General features: G+C 42.2%; 1 protein-coding gene across 3 annotated transcripts in view; it reads right to left on the reverse strand.

Moving 5' to 3' along the window:
- The window catches only part of septin9b (septin 9b), a 71,201-nt gene that overhangs the window by 48,040 nt on the left and 6,909 nt on the right, over positions 1-16,252 (reverse strand). The window contains exon 1 of one of the 3 annotated variants that reach the window (XM_086211263.1): positions 8,733-8,816. The exons of 1 other annotated variant lie outside the window; for it this stretch is intronic. In XM_086211263.1, coding sequence (XP_086067389.1) covers positions 8,733-8,754 — 22 coding nt within the window. In that variant the 5' untranslated portion in view covers positions 8,755-8,816. Of the gene's footprint in view, positions 1-1,989; positions 2,178-8,732; positions 8,817-16,252 lie in introns of those variants that run through there. One more of the 3 variants, XM_086211261.1, reaches the window with a different exon arrangement.

Genomic DNA, 16,252 nt, shown 5'->3' on the forward strand with positions numbered 1-16,252 from the left:
CCTCTCCTCCTGTGTATTTTCTGGTTTTGGATGTTTTTACACCACATCTGAACCATTGTGACCTGTTAACCTGCTTGCGTACTCGAATAGTGAAAGCGGTGAGACATTTCAGAGAGCACATAAAGAATATGAATATCTACAATTTGCTTCACATCACCGCCATAATTTAATCTATCGCTCTCCATAATACCATCCATCCCCTGCAAAATTTCTAGATTTCATCTAAATCTGTCTATTAGTGTTTGAGATATCCCATTTACAAACAAACACACCCTGTCATCACATTACCTCCTTAGCTGACGTCGTAAAAATGAGTATGGCCCATTCGATTTTTTTTCTATTGCTGTAAATTAAACCAATTGTCTGACTCAAAGAGTTCTCTTTTTTGTCTGGTTATAAAAAACAAGCCACTGATATTTAATTGAGGCCATGCTTCATCTATTTAAAGCGCAACATAAAAACTTCTATTACATTATGATTGTATTAATCGCAGGAGCGCAGACAAATCCAAAGCCGGCATGCACCAAGTTTAATGACTCTTCGGTTTTGTTATGTGTAAACAGGCAACTCCTCCCAGCTGCGTGTCACTCAGAAACAGGAGTGTAAAAAGATTGAATACAAAAAAGTAAACAATTGACTGATATCGAACAGGTTCATGGGCAAATGCTACATCATTACAACGCACAAACACTGACAGGGCACTTGTTCAATATTGATGAGGATGTGGTTGTTTTCTCTCCAAGCACGTGAGTTCTGACAGTCAGCTTCAGGCCACAGAGCAGTTGGAGGAACACAGCTTGACCAGAGGAGGAAAAGGAAACGGTAGGGAAGGAAGAAAAGAAGAATAGCAGAGGAAGAAGATGACAAATGGCTTAGCAAACGTAGGAAATGCCCAGTGGGGAATATATCGTCTAAATTCAAAATACTGATTCATTTCAGTTTGAAAACGCCTGAGCTTTCTCACTGCGGTTAGTTTTTAGCCAGTGATATTTTTTTTTTGAAGTTTTCAACATTGTTTTGCTGGTACACTGATCTGTGATCAGAAGAATGGTGGCTCTTTCCCTCACCTATCATCTGCTTCCGTACTGTAATCTGACTGGGCACCTAATGCCGTCTTGGTCTCAGGTTCTAGAAGCGAGCTCAGAATTCTCAGGTAAACAATCATGGTGATGACAACAAACTGAAGCATTTTTTTTTTTAACCTCGTGAAAATGAATCGTTTATCTCCATCTAATAATTTTGTTTCAGTTCACCTGAAAATTGTCAAATGGCCAGATCTGAGTGCACCAGCATCCTGTGTTTCATCACTTCTACCAGCAGGTGCTGCTGCTGCTCACTGAAATTATATGATGCTGCTTTAAACATGATAGCCAAGTTTAATGTTGTTAGTGCGTTGCCATGTTCCCTGACAGCAACTGTCCTTTGGTGGCCCTAATAAATACCAAAGATCTGTCCCACATTTGGAGGTGATTGTTGAACTCAGGTTTGGCCCGGCGTTCCGTTCTAAATGTGGGTCATTTATATCAGAACCCTGGGACATGCAGGGCTGGTCTTTGGTGTGTTTCAGCTATTGATTAAAATTTAAAATATTGTTCCCTCAGTGTAATGACAATTTTTTTGTACTGGTAGAACAGTAATGAGGGATTGGACAGATGTTAGCTGTTTCCACTCTCAGTGTGTTCTGCTGAGGGCTTTCCGGTGCTGGAAAATTGTGGTGTCAGTGCTGTGTTTGTTTCTGTTATTGACGCAATTTGGGTATAATCAATAACAGACGACAGGCTCCAGGCTCCAATCTGTTCTTAGAACACACACGCGGAGACACACACACAAACACACATATGCATACCAACAATCACAAAATAAATGTAACATATGCGCACACAGTAGACAGAAATCATAATACACAGTATATTGTCATATCAGTGCTGTTGTCCTCTGACAACTAAACCAGCATGCTAATTTCAAGTGAAAGAGAGGCAAAGTACAAACCTTCAAAATCAGAGATAATTCCCTCCAAGTGAGGATTGACTCCAGAGTCAGACATTTTTTCAGTCAAGAAACTTCTAGAAACGCCTTTAAAGTTGTTCTCTCTTAATTCTAATTCAAATAAAATACTGTCAAAACTCTCTTAGTAGGGCACCTTTTTTAGTCCTCACTAACTTCTCTGTAAATCTGAATTTAGACTTCAGAGGCAGCGAAAAAGCTCAAGCCTCCTCCCTTCTCCTCCCCTGCCTTTAGCCAGAAACACCCCCCCCACCACTCCCTGCATGTCCTGTGTGTGTGTGTGTGTGTGTGTGTGTGTTTCCCCTGCCCCCCATGCTGACCCTGTCATACCTTCAGACCCTCTACTGACCAAAGTGGCTCTCAGCTCTGATTTCTTCATTGAGGGTCAGACCAGATCTGACAGAGAAACTGGACGACATGTCAGACAGTTAACGACGTTAAACTGCAATCAGACGCAGTTACAACAGCGGCTCTTAAAGTAGCCATCAGAAAGCCAGTTTCACTCTGCGGCAGCGCCGCTGCACAGAGCCACTACAGATAATGTAAGAGTCCTGAGGTGTCACTTTGGAGTAAACAACCTCTACAAACCAGCTGGCATGTAAATTAAAGTGCAGTCACTTCACACTATTGCTGCTTTCCTGGGACAGAAAAACCTCGAGAGACTTCCTGGAGAAAGTTGACATTAGGAAACTATGATGGCGCCTCTGGGCAATCAGTGTGCACCAACCTAACCTCTGGGACACCATATTATCAGAAAAGACATGGGAATTTGGAGCTTGCTAATCACCAGGTAATCTAGAAGCCCTTCTTTTGGAGGCCAAACTTTTGTATTGGTTACACTTCCTGTCCTTGAAGCTGAAGTGGCCAGACTGGCGGCGACAGGGAAACATTTTTCAAAAGGTGATGATAAAATAACCTGAAGTGATGAAATATCAAAGTCGGCTTTGCATGTATTGCAAATAGATTGGGCAGGAGTGAGGGAGCAGTTTATCACAGTTTCCTTAAGAAGATCCTTAATCCTGGATTATTTTAAACTAACTTCTCATGTCATAACAGTGAATAGGCATATAGAAGCTGACCCCCACCAAAAGGAAACCTAACCCTGCAGCAGGAGCCACAGGAAACTGGCATTTCTACTCCCAGATAACCAACGGAAACTAACCAGGGATCAATTAAATATCACAATCATATTGTGCTTTGGCCTTCGCAAAGGCAAAAAGGCTCAAAAGCCTTGACTGGTGTTTTTATAAACTGCAAGGATAATTCAAAATCCCACGTGAATGAACACCTCTATTCTAAGGGACACTAATAAACCCACCTTGTGGCCCCAAACTTTAACACCTACAAGGTCGATGGCAACACAAAATAAGAGTGTGTGTTTATGATGCAGTCTAGTTGTTTCATAACGAGGGCTGGTGAGGTGTCTCCGGATGAGGACCAGCATGTGGCACTTACAGTGATCCTAAATTAGGCAATAAGCAACTTTTTGAATATCATTGCCCATTGTTTATTATGCTTTGAGTCCTTCTTATATGACCCCACATAACATGCAGAGACCCTGACAGCTGTGTACTGGCATTTAGAGTTAATTGTCAGCCTGAGCCTGCGTGTGTTTTTATAGTGCACCTTGACATGCTAGTAAAAATACATCTGCATGTGAATCTGTGTTCCTTCCCATACTCTACACACACACACACACACACACACACACATATATATATACATACACACACACGCACACACACACACATATATATATATACATACACACACACGCACACACACACACACCCAGTACACACACACGGGTGTGTGAGTGCGTGTCAATGTACTGTACTTACATGGAACTAAGTGTGAGGCCCATGTGCAGCCATGCCAGCCAATGCAAGCTGCACTGCAAACCATATGCCACAGGGTTCTGTAGTACTCAATTAAACCAAAACACAGTGTGTGAAACACACAGCTCCCAAGCCAGTGTGTATTTATCTAAACATGGATACACACTGGCTGCAAGTGCAAGGCAAAGCTGAATGACAGAATGAGGGAAAGCTCCAAAACAACATCTGGAGAAGCGTCTGTGTTATGCGCATATGTGTTTACACTGTGTGCAGTGAATGTGTGCCTGCGCATACATGTGCTAGTGTGGTTAGTTGTCAGTGAATGTGAACACAGTTGTGTTTATGTGTGTCTGGGGGATAAATCTGCCTAACCAGAAACAGTCAGCCTCATATCTCCGTGGTGCTGGGAGACACCAGGGCTGAGCTTGCATGTTTTGTGTTAGAGTGTAAGTGTGAAAGTGTGTAATCTGCCCGGAGTATCAGCATTCCTCCAACCGGGGATGTTAGATTGTAGAATTTATTCTTCTTCACTGATTTGCAGCTTTAATTGTTGATATGATTATGATTGATTTCTTACAGCACAATGGTTATTTTTTCTGATTAATATTAATTTCATTATGCATGACACTTAATGATATGTAGTCCTTGGAACAAAGCATTTCATTTATTATTTTATTATTTATCTATTGTGCCATATATGATTTTCATTTAGAGCATTGATGCTTGGTCAAATTGAAGACAAACAGGAATTCCCCAAAACCACAAACATTTATTGGCAGGAAGCTGCACAAAACAAGCCTCTCCACTCTGAAGTGTGTGGGTTCATGTACAGTAAATAGCACCTTTTAAAGTTGATCTCTTTGACCTACATATACAAGACATAATAACCCCTCTGCAGTAATTCTAAATGGAATGAAATAAAATTATAAATGACACACCATCATTGCAGAAATGTTACATGAAAAACCACTGCAGAAATTTAAAGGAAGAATAAAAAGAACTGCTCTGCTCAAGAAACTTTTCAGATAGTTTAAATGTGGTGCGGTGCAAGAACTGCAGGACAGAATTGGTGCACAATTCCTCTCTTGACAACACAACCGCATCTGTCATTTGTTTTATTAGCAAATCTGCTTGTTAGCTCCCTAAGACATTCAACACAGCCCCACAAAACATCGGTTGCCAAGGAAACTTTCTCTGCGTTTAAAGGCCTGTTGACCTAAAATGAGCACGCACTAACTGTGCGAATAGAACACACAACAGAACCCAGGTTGCAGAGAACTCCGCTCATTGAGTCCAATACAACGGACTATTTACCGACTTGTTCACTGTATATTGTTCCAGTGAGCTTTAAACAGGTCAATGGAAAGTGGGGTATCAAAGATGGTTAACAGTTCGGATTTGGTTTTCCTGCAAAATTTGGGTCCATTAAATTGATATTGAAATTGATGTTGATGTTAATTTTTCTCTAAAATGGTGGAATACGCATATTATTGCTCTATTCCAAATTTCACAAGCTGCAATTTGTGTGAAAATAAATTTGTTCGGTGGTATTGTGTTTTATGGCACAAAATGATGATTGGACACAAATTCTACCCCTGGAACACAAAAGTTCAAAGGCCAGTTTTTCAGGCAAAAGTGAAGAGAATCCATTTGAAGTATTTTGTAAAGTAAGCAAAGGCATTCCATGTACATAATGTGATGTTTTTCTATGTATATTCTGCTGTACTGCTGCATGACTGTGAATGAGAATTGGTTCTCAAATGGTTTTCTGGTTTAATAAAGGTTAAATACAGTAAATAAAGATTCATGCTGGTGTATACTGTGAACAAAAAGCCTCAATTGCCTAAATTAGTTTGTTTCTGTATAACATTCACATGTATAAAAAAATATATTCATTAAAAGTTCACAGGGTAATAATAATCATTATTTATATCCAATAGTGTGAGGACAGAAATAGAGAAGCATTGTATTCTTGTAATACCTTCAGTGCTGCAGGAAACAGACGTCTCACACACACAAGCTGTGCGGCGTGTAACACCTGCTGCTCACACTCTGCCTGCCTCTCTAAATATTGACACCAGCTGATTTCCTCCTCACACCTTGACCGCTACACAGGAGCTTCTAAACCCCTGAATGAGTTCATCCGCCTCTCTTCTATCAGCTCCGGCTCTAACTGCCTTTCCTCCATCATGTTGAATAATGTCACCTGTCAGAAATCCTCCTCAGGATGACTGAAGGTGGAGCTTCCCAACCAGTTTCCTGTACTGGCTGTGCTTGTTGTTTTCATGGGCTCATTATGACTGAATAATAATCTGAAAAACAATATAGGACGAGATAGTGGGAGGGCAGTAGGAGGAGAACTGTGAGGCGTTCACTCATAGAGGATATCCTGTACACTTCTTTTATGGAACACGTTGACCTGGGTGATTTCCTTGACTTTCGTCACTCTGAGTTCGTGTGAGTTGGAGGGCGTGGGTGGGTTATGTGCACGTGCGTTTCGGGGTGAGGGAACATAGGGCTCAAAGAGGGTGTAGGAGCATTTCATCTGTTTTCAACAGGAGCGAGAGGGCACCCAGAGATCGCCTGCAAACTCAGACAAACACAATTTCAAAATGAAAGGCCATTTTCTCCACAATAAAACGAAAATTGAATGGGAACTTCCTGGTCCCACATATTACACCCCTCCATCAAGTTCAGTGAAATTTTACCCTCAATTGTTCTGTAATCCTGTTGATAGACAAACAAACACTAAGACAACACTTCCTCGGCCTGTAACCACGGCGAAGGCGATTAGTGAATGTGAGAGAGCCATAACAGTGTGAGTGAGTCACGTAACATAAACGCACTGATCACGATGTGATGACCTTTAAATCTAGCTTGTTAACTGACAGATTTACTGGAAAAAAACAGAATATATCACCTTAAAGGATAAGCCTTTAATAATGTGACTGTAGCTCACGATACTGGGGTCGGAACACTCATGCATTTAAGTGCTGATTCGACAAAACAACTCATAATAAGAATATATATTGTATTATACCGAATACCACAACACTGAGAGACAATTACAGCACATTACATTTCTTTTTTACGACTGCAAAGCTAGATTTGATACATTGAGTATAATATCTGGAGTGAATTTTAGAACATGTGCAAAAAATTGAGTACAAGACTCGGCCATGGTCCCTCTTAAAATGTTATCAGGTTTTAATTTAGGGAGGTAGGGAGTCATCAAAAGATCCTTTTTCTCACATGTAACCTTCAGTTTCGATGAATTAATTATCGCTTTTATTGCACAATACTGAACAGGCCACAGAAATGAAATAATTACTGTTGTCTCAACATACAAGAACTCCATTTTCATCTTGTTTAACTGGCAGAGCATGAAGCAACATGACACAATCATCTCTCTCTCTCTCTCTCTCTCTCATTCTCAAAATAAACTCTTTCTTTTGCTTCCTTGTATGCTGTATATGTCACCAATTAGCAAATTACAGCAATGTGGTGACCACACGTTACCCTGGACGACGTCCTGTTATGGATCAAAGGGGAGGTGGAGGTGTCGTAGAAGACCAAGTGCGGCCATCATCATCAATATCTTTAAGAAAACAAAAGTCTGAAGATGGAGAGGTGGGAACCATGGAGGGGGGGGGGGTGCTGTTGCCTTGACAATGGGTCCAAACAAACACTACACATGTTGAAAATCAGGAAGTAGCTCAGCCCATACAGGGCTTCCTCAAGTGAGAAGTATGTGGGAGGAAGTTATGCCTAAAAGGTTTTTTTTCGTTGTTGCAAAATAATTGTTTTACACCTCCCAACACTTTAGCTCTCTATTCATGCCATGCAGTCAGTAAATTCCCTTTCCCCCCCATAGAAAAACTCTATGTGCAAAATTTGAATCGTCCGCATGTAACATTTCACACAGAAATGTGGCTGAAGTGAGGAGGACAAATAACACTGCAACACTGCCACCAAGTGGGGAGACATAAAAGCTTGCAAGTGTTTCTGGCTCATTGAGCTCAGCCGCGGCTGAATCAGAGGCTAATTTGCAGAGCGTCACTCAGCTTGACGTCCGGCTTTCATCGCTGTAACTTGCTAGGTTGCTCTTATTCTCTCTGTGCAGGCTGAACACAAACGGATCTCAACAGAAGCTCCATTGAATCTCTATCAACTCTAAACAGTAAATTATTATATATTAAAAATCCATTGCTGATGTGGAGAAGCCAGAAGCTACTGAGTGTGACAGAAGAGCTCAGATGCAGCACTGTACGTGATGCCAACATTCCTCAAAAGAGTCAGTGGAAAACCAAGTCATATTAGCTGACATATGCTCTTCTCTCGCTCCCTGTAACTTAAAAATAACCCATCTGTCTGAGATAGAATTAATCCAAAAACCAATCTGTGGTGATGGTATAAAGACTTAACTCTGTCCATCCACTGTGAATGTATCAGGAGCCACTTTGCTAAAGAAGCTTATATTTGCTCATTCTGGAGAGTCCCCTTTGGCAGCCCATCACATGAGGTTTAATAAATGGTGCTCTGCATGTGGAAGTTGTTCAGAAATAGTACTTTACAATGTGCTTGGCTGTCAATTCAATTGAACCGACAGAAGAGAAAAGTCTAGTGGTCAGTTTTGAGCTCAGACATCTGTGAGAAATAAATCAGAGGAGGCACGCTGACATATAGACACCCAGACAGAGTCCCTAAACGGCAGCTCCCAAAAACCCAACAGACTAAAGCAAACACAAGCAGGATCTAGCTCACTGCTGCCACTGCCAAGAAGCTGCTCCCTCTCAAGTCCAACCATGAAAAGAGCAAAGAAACTCCCACCAGAGGGGAAAACGTCTCTGTGTTCAAGTATCAAATAAGTTGGAAACAATCACAACTTACCGGCTATTCTGGCTCGCTCCATAATTCAACGGCTACCTCAAATAGCCACATCAACCTCTCCTTTTTTCTCCCCTCTCCCTCCTCCCCTCCCTTTTTTCTTCATGAAGACTTCCCCTTTTCTTCTGACTGACTCCTGATGCCTGACTTAGTCACCCTGTCCCCCTCTTTCAACCCTCCCTCTCTCCTCCCTCCTTTTCCTCCCCCTCGCTCGTACTTCCTCCCAGTTTTTAATGTCTTCAGTCTGTCAGGATAACAACTGAGCGGCGCAGACGTCCGCAGCCATGTGCAAGTCATATGGAGTCCCTTGATTTTGCTTTCTTTTCCAAAAAAAATTTCTCTTCCTCTTCTTAAAGAATTTAGATGCAGCCTGTTATTCCAGAGTTTAAGAAGCTTTCCCCAATATTTCCGAGTATTCCCCTCATAAATCTACATTGTTTCTGAACTCCAAGTCTGAAACTACCCTCATTTCACTTATCCTGGCACTCTATTAAGAACCTGTACACTACACACTCCTGAGAAGTCAACAGTTACATGCCGAATGTGCTATCAGGATGTAGAAATTCACATAAAGCCATCATCCAAGCAAGCGATGACTTCCTAGATGTGGATTGAAGAGTATTTTCAACAATTCTTGTCAAAATAAGCTTCAGTCCAAGGCCATCTTGCATAAAGTAGTTCTCAATAAGGACAGTTTACAAGAAGCTAATAAACCGTATCACCAGACCTCCCACACAGCTCCTCAGTTCAGCTGAGGAACAACTGGAAATCATGTTGTCAAAATATATGGACATTTTTGCTCTGATCATGCTTGAACTGTACTCTCTGACCCTCAACTTGCAGTCCAACAGGGTCAAGGGCCACTTCGCAAGCTGTCGCACTGCTGCCAAAGTCCCAAAAAATACACACACACACACACACACACACACAAACATTAACGTCAAGGGGAATAGGAGAAGGCACAACAGCTTCCTTCCTCTTTCTTATAATAACATCCCAACCCATGTCTTTCAGAGCATAGCAACTGGTTTGAGCAAGAATCATAAGTATGAAACAAATGTATGCTCTTCTACCTGCTCAAGCATGCATGCATACATGGACAGGGGACAGAAAAAGACACACACGCACACACAGACACAAACCTTAGAACCAATAGAACACCATGGGTGAGGCCAATGATGTGGCCTGGTGTTTCTCCATGCGTGCAGTGATGACAAATGCTTCATCTATCTGGCATTCTGGGAGATTTTACACTGCAAGCATTTGACTCTCTCGTTCTCTGTTCTTCTGTTTCTGTCTTCAAAACGGAATTTCAGATTAGATTATTTACGACATATAGGAACACAGTGTAAATGGGTGGAACATCCTGAGAGATACAAAGCACACAGCTTCCACTCCCCTCAGTCCTATAAGGCCTTTTTGACATCGGCAAGTGAGGAGAAGCAGAGCAGCGGAGGCAGATTAGGAGTATTCATTTGTCTGTGCTGTGAGAGGTTGAGCAGATTTAGTAAGGCCTTGCTACTAATTCTTGTCTAATGAGAGGGAAAACTTGGTTAAATATTGTCTGAAAGCATTTTTTCTAGTCATTGAAGCTGGAATGGCATCTTAAAGTTAAACTTGTTTTTGTCCTTTTATGTATTCACAAGTCGGCGTCTTGACCCTAAAAAAGCTTGGTTGTAGTTTGGTTCAGCTGAATGCACCGGCTGGTCACAATCAGTGCTACCACCGAGCAAATAACCCAAATCACAGTGTCTGTTGGTTACTGAATGAATAAAGAAGATGTTGATTATACTGTACGATGCACATAAGAATATTTGGGGGCAATTTTAGCTGTCGTTGACGGAAAGTCTCCATTAGCTTCAGCCATTAGCTGGCTGGCTGGTGATACAGGACAAAAAAATACCTTTTTGTATGAGATAATATGAAATAAAAAAGATGAATATGTAAATATATGTGTATTTTATCACATAAAACTGTTGAGTTAACTGCCATTTTGGTGCCATGTAATATTTGTGATTCTGGTATTCGTTTTTATTTATAACCTCTTAAGATTTGATTTGTTGCAGTTCCATCTCAGATTCGTGCATTTTGAAAGAATTAGAGGGAGAAGAAAACCACCAAAAAGCCGTGTCTGTCTCATGATCATTTTCCAGACTTAAAAAGCTACATTTAATAACAGGGTAAAAAAAAGATAGAAAAAGCTCCACATGAAACAACATATGTTTGTCCATTTGTTGACCCACTATCATATGTGCAAGACTCAAACATGTTCTTCAAAATATGTCAAACACAGGTAGCTGCCTGTCTGCTTGTGTACTTGTCTGACACTGCTATGAAATTTCAGTTCTTATGTTAATTTTTACCGTTCAATTTTTTGAATGCAATCCACCAGTCACACACACACGCGTGCACACACACACACACGCATGCACGCACGCACACAAACGCGCTCCATGCACACCCCAGGTGAACCCTCCTAGTGTGCTCTTTCAACAAAGGGCAGTGGCCTGGGTTGAAATGGCAGCCTGCTCACGTGTAAAAGCACACACACACACACACACACACACACACACACACACCTTTCAGTTTTAATGATCAAATATTGTTTTAATTAATTTAATTAGTACATTACATCATTAGCTGATGCAGGAATTTATGGCACTATTTCAGATTTTCAACCACAAATACTCCATCCATCCATTTTCTTGCACTTATTCCTGTTAAGGATCGGGGGGGCTGGAGCCTATCCCAGCAGCTTTTTAGGCGAGAGGCGGGGTTCATCCTTGACAGTCACCAGTCCATCACAGGCCACGTGCTATCTCCACACAGAAAGATCCTGTGCTCGAGCCGGGACTCCAACCCGGAACCTTCTTGCTATAAGGCGACAGCGCTGACCACTGCACCACCGTGCCGCCCTCTTTTAGTTTTATTTTATTCATATTTCATTATTTTGCAGATGGATGTTCTTCATTCTCGGGGGTAATGTTGTTGATGACTATTTTTAAGACCCGTTATTTTAATTTCCAATCAACTGCAAGTGTTTTGTGCTGTAAGAATATACTACTCACCTTTTTTTTGGGGGGGGGGGACAGGTTGCTCAGACTTGTACAGGACATAATTCAGAAAAACCTGATGGAGAGACCAAGTGGGCCTCCCTCTCTCATACCTTTCACCACCTCCACTACACTCTCCATCATCCCAACCTGCAGGAGAGATACAGCTAGACCCTCCCACTACTACTACTAGTCCACACACACACACACACACACACACACACACACACACACACACACACACACACACACACACACACACACACACACACTTAAAGAGCTATGAACCCTCAAACATCCACTTAAAAATAGATACACACTCAAAGGATCCCAAACAGATTCCTCTTGCATGACAGAATACCATCTAAACACACACACACACACATACACACACACACACACACACACACACACACACACACACACACGCACACACACACGCACTTTAAATTACATACACATATACCAAAGATGTAGCCTATATTAGCAGCCGACGAGGCAGATGGTCATGAGGCACAGACGGACATGTGCACTTGTTCACTCATGCAAGACACGCACATATATGCACACACATACACACACACACACACACACACACACACACACACACACACACAACCCCAAAAAGACTGTGTATCACACATTGACTAAGAGTGTATAGTGAGCCTTGGGGTGCACATTAATGTAAGCCGTCACTTCAGAGCACGACCTACAGCCCAACGCGTGACTCAAACTTGCTAAAATTAGTTATATAACAGTCAAGCATAAAACTCACCAGCATGCCAGCAAACACTAAAGGGATGCCTGCAGGGCAGTGATGCACAATGAAGGAGAAGGAACATTAAAGATAAAAGGGGAAGAGGAGGAACAAGCATGGGAAGTAGCAAAGGAGGTAAATGGAGGGGAAGAAGAAAGATGATGAGGTGAGAGAGCTGGAGCTCCGTTCCTCAGGGGTGGAAAACACATGTAAAAGGACACACACACACACACACACACACACACACACACACACACGATACAAACCTATTGGAACTAATCATCATAACGCAGGCACGTGTCTATATATAGCAGACTTAAACATGCTCATCCACACACACCTTCTTTTATTCTTATAAATCCCCTACAGAACAGCAAAGGTGCGAGACTCCTGTCTGCAGATATAGACGATGATGCAGAGTGGGGAGGGGGGAGGGGTAAAAAGAGAAAACAGTACGATGTGGTGCTTCTAGCCACAGTCTGATGACCTCACCAGACCGCTACGCAGAACCCATCTCCCCTCTGTCTTGTCTGTTTCAGAGCCACACTCATACAGAGAGAGAGAGAGAGAGAGAGAGAGAGAGAGGCGCTGTCCTCCTCATTTGTGTTCCCCCACTGCTGCTGCTCAAGCCTACACATCCAACCTGGGGCATGTACAGGGACGACAAAACTCTTCACATCACTCATCTACAAAGGCCAAATTTAGAAGCGGACCCCTGCTCTCTTAAGAACCATGAGGATGTACATTTATTTTGCAGAAAAGCTCCCGTTCCATTTGTTTTTCCTTGTGGTACACTTGAATTCTGGGAGAGAGGAGGAAAAAAGTATCTCTAAACAATAACAGCTGTGAGTTTTAAATATTGAATCTGGAATTAATTTTGACAAGAAATCCTTTTCAGCATGATGAAGAAGAAAGCCAGGTGTTCTTCAGACAGTAAGGTCTGATTGTATCTCCTCCAGTCTGGCCTGATGACAGCAGCGTGGTCCTCATAAATGATCTGAGTCTTCAGTAGGAGAGAGAGAGAGAGAAATGTATGTCAGGTGAAAGCCGTATCACTGTGTTGAGCTGCAGCTTCAAATCTGCTGAGCTGGTGGGTGAAGACAGCCTGGATTTAATAAACTGATCATCTCAGAACTGTCATCGTGTTATTTTTTTTGCACAACTCATACATCTTAATCTGAAAAATCTGTTTGATACTTCTGCTAGTCAACGCTGATGGTTCCCTGTAACAACGTTGACATGTTCCATAGTTTTATCAAGGCGATTTATCCTTATTACATCTCAGATATTCTATCACATTTATATTGATGTTTAGCTTTATTAGGATTTAGTGGGCGGAAAACATATCTTTCTTGTTTCTGTCCCATATGGTGCAATACCAATATGAATGAGACCCTTTTTACTGTGCGTCACTTCCTTGTTGGCCTCTGCTGCTGCCTGCTACCATGATAGGGGCGTGTGCTGGCAACCTATGAATGAGCGAAGACCGACTGAGTCTGACTTTGAACTACAGCAACAGGCAGGCACACGGAACCAGATCACATGATGAATGAACCCTTCTTTCTACCTACAGCATCAGAATGAACAACAAATCACTGTGTGTCTGTATCTGTATTTCCATCCATCCATCCATTTTCTATACTGCTTCTAGAGCTGGGGGGGGGGGGGCATTTGGCAAGAGGCGGGTTCACCCTGCCTGGATGGGTCACCAGTCATTTCTTCTACTTCAACATGGTCTGCGGGGGGGGAAGTGAGGATCGAACCAGCAACCCTTCGGTTGCTAGACGGTCACTCTACCACTGACACATGCCGCCCCCTGGCTGTAATATTACATTAAATGTATCCACATACAAGATGCAGAATCAATGGGAAGTTTTGGAATTCGGGAACTGGTGACATATTTTAGAAAAAATGCATCAAAAACTCAAAATGCTCGATACATTTATATGTATCAACTTGAGAGAACTGATAATGTCAAAAGAGTCAGTCTGACAATTACAATTAAGAGGCAAATTACTCCATTTCATCAGGGTCCACATAAAACACACAGAGCATTGAAATACGCCTCAGACAAAGTTGCTGCTTCAAAGTTCCACAAATGTGTGTGAGGTCGTAGACATTTCTACTTTCACTTATATACTACACATGTGACGTTTAATCTACGCCCATCATCAGTATACGTTTAATTGCAATGTGCGTTATCACATCCAACTCTAACTCTATCTCCAAAACTGCTATATGGTAAATAAATACTATTACTCCTAAAGGTCCATGTAATATTTTTGTAAGAAAGTTATGAGGAAGTTATCAATTAAAATCCCATCATGCAACGGTGAGGTAAGAGGGGAAAAACGCACATCCCTGATCTTCCAAATGATCTGGATCTGCCACAAAATGTCCTGGGTTCAGGACCGTACATCACTCCTGCTCCAAGCAACAAGAAAGTCGTTTTTTGCATAATTCTGACAGACAGGAAACATAATCTGCTTGGTGCTGGTAGAAAAAAAAAAAGAAAAAATACATAAAGTACATATATCCTCAACTTTTGGTTTATTGTATTGCAATATCTTTCTTGATGTTAAGGTTTGATGTCCTCTCTGATAATAGTGAATCCAAGCAGTAATGCTGACAGCTATAATTACTAGCACTCAATCACAAATTCCCAACCACCGAATGTGTTTCACAGCTCACAAAATCAGCAGTCAAAACAAAGTGCAAAACTTATGCGGCCGAATCATTGCTGATGTCTAGTAAGAGACTGAAACGCACTGAGCCAGTCCTCAGCAGGAACCAGACAACGCTACAACAACCCATACATGATCCCTGTTCCGCTTGACACACACAGGAAAAACACACATTCTGCTCAATTAACAGTCCTGGCGAACCCTTTCCCTTTAACTCACATTGCCTCCTCTCCTCCAAACTACTTAAATCCCACTTTTAAAGTCATTTGGAGTGTAAAAGTGCTCCAGTGCAGTCTGCATGTCTATCCATCCCAGCACGGCTGGGCGAAAAGTGCTGGCTATTTCCTTTGCACCATAAGGTAATCATTAGATTTGAGAGGGAGCTGGCAGCAGGGTAAAATGGGATATCTTCACTTATAAGGAAGAAAGGGTCTGTTGTTGATGGATATGTGGGTGCTGTGTGGATATTGTAGATAGACATGAAGCCACTGTGGAGGTGTCTGCACCTCCCGTCCACCCTGCATGAACTGATTTGGCTTATCATCTACTAATGTTCCTCATTGTGTTCTGCACTGTTAATCCGTGCTGCTTAACTGTGCATTGTAGAATAGCTGAGAGGCACATGTGTGATTTGGCTGATTATCCTAAGACCCAGAAGCCAACCACATCAGTCCCAATGCTTCCACCTCCAACTCTGCAAATTAGCCTGAACTGATGGAGGGATGATGTTGGACAGGGAACCAGAAGAAAGAACGAGAAGAGAGTTCCTGTGGTTCCCTGTGGCTTCAGACATCTGTAATCAGCATGCCAAGCTCCTGATGTTCAATTCCACCGCTTGGACCCAGACGATCTCCACACGCGCGTGCGTGCGTGCGTGCGTGCGCACACGCACACACACGTACACACACACACACACACACACACACACGCAGTTGCATGCAGGCACACACCAGAAGGAGACCCTGACACATGAGCTGCAGTGATCCGTGTTCATGTGGAGTCTTACTATGGAGTTCGTCCCAAATAAAT

This window comes from Aulostomus chinensis, chromosome 8 (genome assembly GCF_037954235.1).
Source record: "Aulostomus chinensis isolate RoL2024-O1b breed Wild chromosome 8, RoL_Achi_v1.0, whole genome shotgun sequence".
NCBI lineage: Eukaryota > Metazoa > Chordata > Actinopteri > Syngnathiformes > Aulostomidae > Aulostomus > Aulostomus chinensis.